Source organism: Hippocampus comes, unplaced genomic scaffold (assembly GCF_001891065.2).
Source record: "Hippocampus comes isolate QL1 unplaced genomic scaffold, H_comes_QL1_v1.1 scaffold186, whole genome shotgun sequence".
NCBI lineage: Eukaryota > Metazoa > Chordata > Actinopteri > Syngnathiformes > Syngnathidae > Hippocampus > Hippocampus comes.
This window is the reverse complement of record NW_017806236.1, coordinates 1379283-1388439: the sequence shown is the minus strand read 5'-3', so window position 1 is coordinate 1388439 and position 9157 is coordinate 1379283. Positions and strand designations below refer to the sequence as shown.

Genomic DNA, 9157 nt, shown 5'->3' with positions numbered 1-9157 from the left:
ACGTTTCCAATTTGCAGTGTCGACTTCCCCTTTCCTCGGGTGCACATATTCTTCTTCATAACTTCACTTGCTTGTATTGATTTTGAGACACGGAGCGTTGTCATCAGGGCTCATAACATTTAATTCCCATTCCACTTGTTGTACCAGCCTTTTTCAACACTGCACCATCTATCACAGTTTACTTTGCAAATGGCACTGCTTCTGTTCTGGACTGCTGATGTCTTCATGATACAACTTGGTGTATGTGCACATCCATTCCAAATGCAATCAAATATAGATTGAAATCATGTTGCCGTGACTGTTTTTGACATGTTACCATAAAGAGAGGAACCGTCATATTCATTCCACAGAGTTCCGTCCCGCTGCCAACCTGTACGCAGCTTTTGGCACCTACACATGACTGTAATCCTGCCTCCGACTTCGACTCCTCTGAGCCCCTTCCCCAAAACACTAATTCAGCACCTTTGTTCAATGTCAAAGAACTTGTTTTATTAGCACCTCACCGAGTTCCTCTGATGCTGTTATTTTTCTCCACACAGAGAAAATGGGACAACAGAAAGATGAGCAGCTGTGTGGCAAGAAGCACAGACATCTGAGACGGAGACTTATTGTTTGTGTGGCCGATAATCCATATGCATTTGAGCCCCCCACCTTCCAGATAAAGTCAACAAATTATCAAATTTCTCAAAAATGAGCTTCGGTGATTATCTATGTTGTGTGTAGTGATTTTTTTCCCTCCATGATCTGCTTAAAAATGGTCAATGCCAAAAAATGTAAATGTTAAACCTGTTCAGGTTTTATGGCATAGCTGTAATTTTGACATGAAGTGGAATGATCGGCAATCAGGAAGCCACCTGAATGTAATGCACATGCGAACAGACGAATATGTGAGCTTGCTGACAGGTTGGACAATGATGAGGTGAAAATCTTTGGGTAATGTGAGCATTTAATGAGCATTCGGTGGACCTTCATGATTCAGTTAGCAAGCTGACTGTTTACTATGGAGCAAAATCGGAGAAAAGACAATGCTGTTGGCATTGTCACTGAAAACATCAATGGAACCCCTCTGACGTGTGAATTTTTTTGGGCCACTTATAACATAACTTTAGAGTTCCATTATTCTGACTTGATGCATTAGGTACGGTTATAATAGTTTCGGATTTTAATTAATATTTAATTCGTTTATCAGTGGGCGGCACGGTGGTGTTGTTTAATAAACGTAAATCTCAAACAACTGCTGGACTTTCTGCAATACTGAAATCCATACATTTAAAATGAACCCCACGAGCTCATGTATCCGAAGATATTAAGTAAAAATAGTAAAACGAAGCATTTTTTCGCCATGATTATAGTTAGTTTTATAAACGTAAGATCAGGTTTCAATTAGTTTTGAAAAAAAATATTTATTTTAAAACCATTTTCGTTTTTCTTTGACTAACGGTCGACAGGCGGGAAAAGTAATATCTGTGGCGGCGCGCTCATGTCTATTACGGTAGGTTTTACATTGGCGTGTTTAATCGAGCTTGGTGATTACGGTAAGCGGGAGCTCGTGGCTGGCTTTGGTGGCTGAGGAGGTTGTGTTGAATGAAAAAAGCTCGGAGCGGCGATGTTCCTCCTCACTGTCAGCGGGGCTCACTTGCTACACTAAACGACAACCGGGTTCCTTCAACCCAACTCCGGGCTCTGCTCTGCTCCTTATCCCGTAAGTTTCATTACTTTCTCCGTCACGAAATGCTCTTTTCCCTCAAACGCGACTTTACGGTGATTCGTACGGTGTTTTTGTGTGTCAGTCAACGTCTCATACTGACTGTTAGCTCAAAAAAAAAACTGTTCGCGGAGAGTCCACTCTACGAGAATGTGACATTGCTTCACTGTTTTATTTGTATTTTCTTTCCAAGACTGTGCCATTGAAAGTTCATGTCTAAGTATGTACTACGTCGTCGGTTGTAAAGCGTGGGCAGACTTCCTTAAATCCAAATAAATTGATGCGTGAAAACAATGCGTGACAAGCACAAGTGATATCTACACGAAGACGACTTTTGAGTCCGTCTTGTAATCTTGTGTACTTGACCGTTAGTTTTTTTTTTCCCGGGCCATACTAACGGCACAAGGGTGACACCCCGCCCTGTTGATGCAAATATGATTTGGGCATTACATGCTGTTAGTGCAGTATTGTTTTTAAAGCTTAGCTATTAAATTATTGAATTCGCTTTCTAATTGTTGCCAGCCAATTAATGGTGAAAAAAAAACAGTGAAATTGAAATTAATATGAAAGTAACGTGTATATATATATGTGTGTGTGTGTGTATGTGTATGTATGTGTATATGTATGTACATACACGCACAAGATTTACATGCTATGATTTCTTGATCTGTTGTTGTGGTATGAGGAGGAGGCATGCAAGAGGCATTGTGAGAGGCCTTGCTGCAGTTCAGGTGTGTCAGGACTTGTCCTCAGAGCAGTTAAGCAATGCTGCTGCACTTTCACCAAACCCCTTCATGACGCTGTGGGCCTCAATCTCAAAGCTCAGGTCTCTCGTTTGTTTTCTGAATGAGAACAGATGCTTTTTTCTTTGCTCTTTGTGTGCAGTGAAACAACACACAACAAACCATCAACTCAAGATGGTGGCTTGGGTCAAACAGGCGCCAATCATAACATGCGGGAAATGGCAAAAATACTGCTGTAAGCAGCGTACAAGCAAACGGATTTTTCACATCTTAACGTTGAAAAAAATGTCTGATACATCACATGTTATGAAGAAAATGAATCTGCAAGGCAAAGTAGTGTGGAAAATAATGCATACGCTGAGGGAATTTTTCTTATACAGATAAGGCTCCGCTGTACGGAGAAATTAATTTTTCATCTCTGACAACTGCAGCCTTTACCCCGAATATTCCAAAATTACAATGTACTATTTTTTTACGTTGATTAAATCCCCTAACTTTAATTGCGGTTCCAATGAAGCCATTGAAGAATACATTAATATTACAAAGTATGAGAAGAAGGTTCATAATGACTAGTTAGTATGACCTGTCCACAAGTTAGTATGACCTGTCCACAAGTAGCATACCATTTCTGATAGTCTGACTTGACAGCGCCACCTTCAGGTCTCTTCCTAATTGTGCCGGGAAGGCATACGTCCATCCTGAAGTTGCCTTTAAAAATGTAAAAATACCATAACAAAAACTACTTAGTGTTATATCCAATTACCCTAGTGTGCTTCATGTGCAAGTTTCTACATTTTTTTCCTTTTTCAGTTCATAACCCCGTCTCACTTTAAATGCTGTATCATCATTTTACGCCGGGGAACGATTTGGGGGAAAAAATAAATCTGTTGAGTTAGATCAGGGGTCACTAACTCCAAACATCGAGGGCCACTACACTCCATGTTTTACATGTCTCCCTCCTCCAAAAAGCCTTCAAATGGTTTCTGGAGAGCTTGCTGATGGGCTGATCATTTGAATTAGGTGAGTTGGAGGAAAGAGACATCTAAAACATGCAAGATAGCAGCCCTCGAGTACCGGAGTTGGTGAGCCCAGAATGAGATTTTTATACTGATTAAACCTAAAATGATAAGGCTCATTCCAAAATTGCAGGCAGTTTTTTTTTTTCTAGCAGGTATTTTTTTTTTCTCTACACAGAGTTTTTGTTGGCTGAAATTGAGGCACAGGTGGGACCATCATCATGCGCCGTGACGTGCATGTATTTTATAAACTGAATGAGATTTTTATACTGATTAAACCTAAAATGATAAGGCTCATTCCAAAATTGCAGGCAGTTTTTTTTTCTAGCCAGTATTTTTTTTCTCTACACAGAGTTTTTGCTGGCTGAAATTGAGGCACAGGTGGGACCATCACCATGCGCCGTGACGTGCATGTATTTTATAAATTTCCAAGAAAGATACTTTAAGAGTTCCAATAAGAATATTACTATTATCGTGTTAAATAATTTCTTCATTAAAACTTGCTCAGTAAAATGATGGCCTCATAGCTTTTGTGGTGGAGCCACTTTTATTTGAGAGACACAGATTATTTCAAAGCAGCCTTCAAGGTCCATGTTCACCTGTGCTGCAATAGCATGCTGCAGTGTCCTCCGTAAAATAAAATAAATATTTGTTAAACTATCTATCAAAACAATATTATTTTAGCTTTTGTAGCTTTATTGCTTGAGTGCTTTTAGGTACTACCATCTTTAATATACTTCTCATTCTCTTCTGCTGCTTTGCGAATGGCCATCTCCTCATGTCTTTTTAATGTGCCAGCTTGTAGTTGGTTCAGGGAGGCAGTGATTGCCTGCTGTGTTGGGGAACAGTGCTTTTGGCATGAATAACAGCGCATGCCTTCCCCAGTATGCCTGAGACAGGTAAATTGTTTAGCCACTGTTTGTCAAAGACACTCGCTCGTGTGTTTTTAAGATGATATGGAAAGAAGAATGCTAAATAATGTTTTAATCACGTATATGTTGACTTTGCATTGTTATGCTCCTAACTGGAAATGGATTTCTGTAGCCTCACCTCGCAGACTCGTCCCTACCTGCATTCTGACCTTCGTTCTCACCGGTGTTTCAGACCAAATTACCACATGTTGTTACCGTTAAAAATGTATTTAACTGCCGGTTGCCTTTAACAAATGGCTGATTTCCCCTGCCATTTCTGCAACACTAAACATCATAAATATTACTTTGACACGACGGGAAATATTTACCTGTTTGTAACATTCGCCAGGGAAAATCAGGACGCAGATAACATCGATTCATGGGGGGGGAGACACACGATTCGATCTGTTTCTTCGTCGGTAGTTGCTTCAGGTCTTTCCTGTACACTGCTGTTGATATAGCGCCTCCATAGTGGTGCAACACTGCAACTGCAGTTAAAATAAGAAGCCGCCCGCAGAGGGACAAAATTTCCTCAATCAGCACAGCTGGAGCTTTACACTGTGTTGAGCGATAATAATCGGTCTGGCCGGAGGCGGCAGAAAATTAACTGGAGACGGCCGTCACACAATTTTGGACACAGGAAAAACCCTGTCGACAGTTTACCCTCCAGATGAGCAAAATTCCATTGATTAGCTGTTGTAAGAAGAGCTGATTACGAACTCATCAACAGCTATGTGGTAACTTGTTTGAGCAGTCACAATTGAAACAGTTCGGTGAGAGGCGTGTGCAGCTCCCAATATGGCAGTACTATCAATATCTGCAAACAGAAAGCTAGCATAGCAGGAATTAAGAGGATTCGTACTGGCTTTTCTTTGAACCATGTATCCATTTTAAATTTGTTTTCCTTTTCTGCTTTTTTTGTTTGTAATTTTCAAAGCTCCTACTATTTCATCTTAGTGTCTAATTTACATATATACACATTTGTTTCTTTTTTTTTTTTTTTAGAAAACTGGAGCTCCTATAGCTCAAAATCTTGACATGATAGAGAAAAACTGAGATCAGTGTTGGATTCCGTATCCCAAAATTAGTTCAAAACAGCTGTCAGACATAACTCAACAAAAAAAATGTCATTGTTGCCGATGGTCAAATGTGTGACATGGTTTGATGGGTTACAAAACCCACTCAACTGGTTTTGGCAAATGGGTCAGTGTGACCTGATGAGGACTTCAGTTCCCACCCCTCTTTTTTTCCTGTGCTTGTAGCCTCAGGATAGACTGGCCATGGACAACCCTCATTGAGCTCTCCATCTTACTAATGGCACTCATGCAAACCAACAGCACGGCACGCTGGATTTGACACTGTACGTCTAAGTATCCAAGTCTGATCTATTTACATGTATTTTCAAGTGACCCATATCTAATCGCAAAACATTTGGAAACGACCTTTGAAAAACTATCATGTCTCACATTTAAAGGCAAGTTCTAGAGTTTTTTGTCATAGCCTCGGCTCAGACTGAGATTTTACAAAGACTGAATTTTGCTTAGTCACTCGCAACAAAACTAAAACTCGATTCTTTAGGGTTTTTTTTTTTCCTCCAACGCAAAATATTCCCATCATGCTCAGTTAGTCACATTGTTGCCCTTTTTTTCCCCCTCGTCCATGCTGCCCTCATGATTGTTTGCAGAGTTTCTTGTTTTTGGTTTTGTTAGAGCTCATCAATTGGATGTTGTTGTGTGCGTGTGTGTGTGTGTGTGTGTGTGTGTGTGTGTGTGTGTGTGTGGTTTTTTTTTTAAAAGCATAAACATTTCTTGCAAAAAAAACGTCAAAGCCAAGATCAGGAGAAAATTGGTGGTAATGATGCCCTGTCCATCGCCTCAAAGTAAATAACGTTCACTTAGATCACTCGATACTCCTCACAACATCTGGGGGCATATTTCATTAGTTCGGGTGGTTAAAAAAAACACTGGATCACAGTTTATTTCTTGTACATTTTGTCTTCATTTGTAAATATACAGTAGATAGATTTTTGGAGAGCTGATTCCAATATTTGGCAAGATGAAATTCTGATAACCGATTGTTAGAGGAATCTATGAGCAAAATTGTATCATGTTTAAAGTTTCATTTAATTTGGGCACATCTAAACGTTTGGGTGCGTATCCAGCACCCCCAAATGCCTGTGCACAAAGGCGCCGGCCACCTGGCAATTAGCCTGTTGAAGTCCACAATTAGCACGTCAATGCAGGTGGGCAATCACAGGGGAGGGGGCGAAACTCGGTCACAAAAGGGGAATGAATAATTTGGGAACAGCGGTTGAACAACAAAAGACGAGTTGAGAACACCCGTCGCGCCCAGGCGACATTTGTCGTCCGCGAAGTCTGCAACATGTTGATACAGTGTAGACCAGACAGAAAGGCGCCAATGTACCGGTGGTTCAAAGCTTAAACTCAGGTAACCAATCACTACCGAGGGGCCGGACCGGGGGTGCGGTATGCAAATGTCGGGGGCAGTGTTTTACTTGTATGTTACAATAAAAGTCGGAATTGGCGGGAAGGGAGCTCGAGTGTGTGATCATCGGAGCAACTACCGTCGTTCGCTCTCAGAGATCCTCTCCCGCCGATATTGAAGACAATTTTCCCTGTGTGCCGAGTCATTTCTTTAACTTTGTCCGAGAAAATCTCTGACACCGATCCATAGGCCAGTTGCTTGAGACAAAAAAAAAACCTAAATAAATAGCAGAATAAATTAAATTACATTTAGTCCCTTAATCCTTGCAGCAATGAAGATATCAGTTGCAGGCAGAACATTTAACTATTTTATGATACATGGCCCTTATGTATTTTGTATTTGTTTAACTACGCAGGAAGAAAAATCTGCAAAAATGGCTGGGTTTTTTTCCCCTGATTTTTTTTTTTTTTTTAACTGGGGGATCGGTGTTGAATGCCATGATCTGTCTCATCTTGTAATGTGTTGATGTGTTAAAAAACATTTTCAAAAGAGCAAATATCGATCTATTAAATTGACTGCTCGATTAATCAGTTGGGCCAGAGTTATTTCTGAGCCTTTTTATTGACATGAACACTTTCACCCATCGCAAGCACATTTTCATGCTGCCGGTGTTTATTAGCATGGGCATCCCAGGGGGGGAGGCAGTGAGTCTCTGCTAATCGGCAAAGGGTTGAGCACTAGCATATGTAGATGATGGCTGATGTGTCTCTGCATTTTTAGAGTCAAGGCACTGAGGCATACAGCAGCACATCGTAAAGCTTTAAGCGGTCCCTCGGGGCTTTTGAATATTCTTGTCATGGTAGCCAAAGCAGATGGTGACCCCTTTTTTTAAATTTCCTCAGTGATTAACAATTTAAATTCATAACAGAGGGCATTTTGACACGGCAAGCTCCATTCATGGTAATGTTATCATTCTTGGTGGTTTGAAATGTATTCTAAAGAAGAGACAGTCGGAACAGGACAGGTAGTCTGTATGCGGCAGATCAAAGGCAAGCACGGATGCTAAAAAATGTCGATGTTGGGCATACGAGGTCTGAAAAGTGCTTGTAAATCCAATTACTTCTTTCACAGCTAATGGCTGTCTAGCAGGCTAAATTGTGCACTTCTTGAATGGCGCATATGAGCTGCACTTGAAAATGCAGAATTTATCTGGTACCCACACGATCCAAATAATTGTCTTCGGCAACATGGGAAATCATTCCAAGAATGCACATTTCTGTAGTGGAACCGCTAAAGAACGGCCCAAAATTCCAAATTCGACCCAAACTTGAACCTTTTCGAACCGTTGTCATGCATGACGTCACGAAGACCTCAAGACCTTCGTCCGTACAGTCAGCACCAAACCGTTTTGCCTTTTCTTTGTCTTTTTAATTGGTTACTCTTAAAACGAGTATTGATGAGACGATGAGTGAAATTTGAATTGAAGTGAAACTTACTGCGGAATACGAAAATGGTAGAAGCAGCACTTGTTGTGGTGGTGCAGTTTCATGTAAACAGAGGAATAGAATGTACATTGGAAAGTCAGCTGTATTTTTGTATTTTCAATATCAGACGCCTTCACTGACATGCAAGAAGGCCTTGCTTTAAGAGTTATTGGTAGGATTAAAAGAAGTGGAATTTAGTTCAAGTGTCCAGTGGACTATATTTAGAATCCTGTTAATATGCTGCCTTGCATATTGTCTATAGGGAGTCTTTGTTTGAGCCAACATGGATTACTTTCTTCATGGCATCTTGCCTCTTAATTCCCTGCCGACTGTAATGAAACTTTGTTAACTGTGGCTTTAATAATGACCCTCTAGCAGATGTGCTTGTTTATTTCCCGTGGACAAGATTAGCAAAGCTCGGGCCAAATGCTGCCTTCTATGACGCTGGCACTTTTATTGCAACTGTCGACTGCCAAAATCATTAATTCCAGCAGGGAGAAAACACAAATGTAATTCTATTTCTTTGAGTGGTGACAAACCACCGTGGATAATATCATGTGCATATTTGGAAATTCACATCCCTCCTCAGGCTGGTCTGTTTGTCTGCAAATCTGTTTTGGCGTTTATTGTATTCCACTTCCTATTTGCATGTCGGTCAACTTGGACTTTTGTTTTATGTTTGTTATTCGATGCATTTCTGTATTGCGTGGTGATCTTTTACAGTTGAATATATTTTAAACCATGCCCTTATCTCAATGGACAGGTGAACTACAACACGGGAAATTTGGTACAACAAGATAACGGCTTCCTCTTGCCACTTCATATTCCATATCTACAATCGGTAAGTCACTGA

The 9157-nt window shown here is 40.6% G+C and overlaps 1 protein-coding gene across 3 annotated transcripts in view; it reads left to right on the top strand.

Annotated features, from left to right (window-relative positions):
* The first annotated feature begins 1527 nt into the window (after window positions 1-1527).
* Window positions 1528-9157, top strand: part of LOC109507634 (tumor protein p53-inducible protein 11) — a 30617-nt gene continuing 22987 nt past the window's right edge. For 2 of the 3 annotated variants that reach the window (XM_019857233.1, XM_019857234.1), the window contains exons 1-2: window positions 1591-1702; window positions 9068-9145. Coding sequence is in view for 1 of the 3 variants with exons in the window: in XM_019857232.1 (XP_019712791.1) it covers window positions 1585-1702 (118 nt within the window). In the remaining 2 variants the exon portion in view is untranslated. Of the gene's footprint in view, window positions 1703-9067; window positions 9146-9157 lie in introns of all 3 variants that reach the window. The other variant, XM_019857232.1, reaches the window with a different exon arrangement.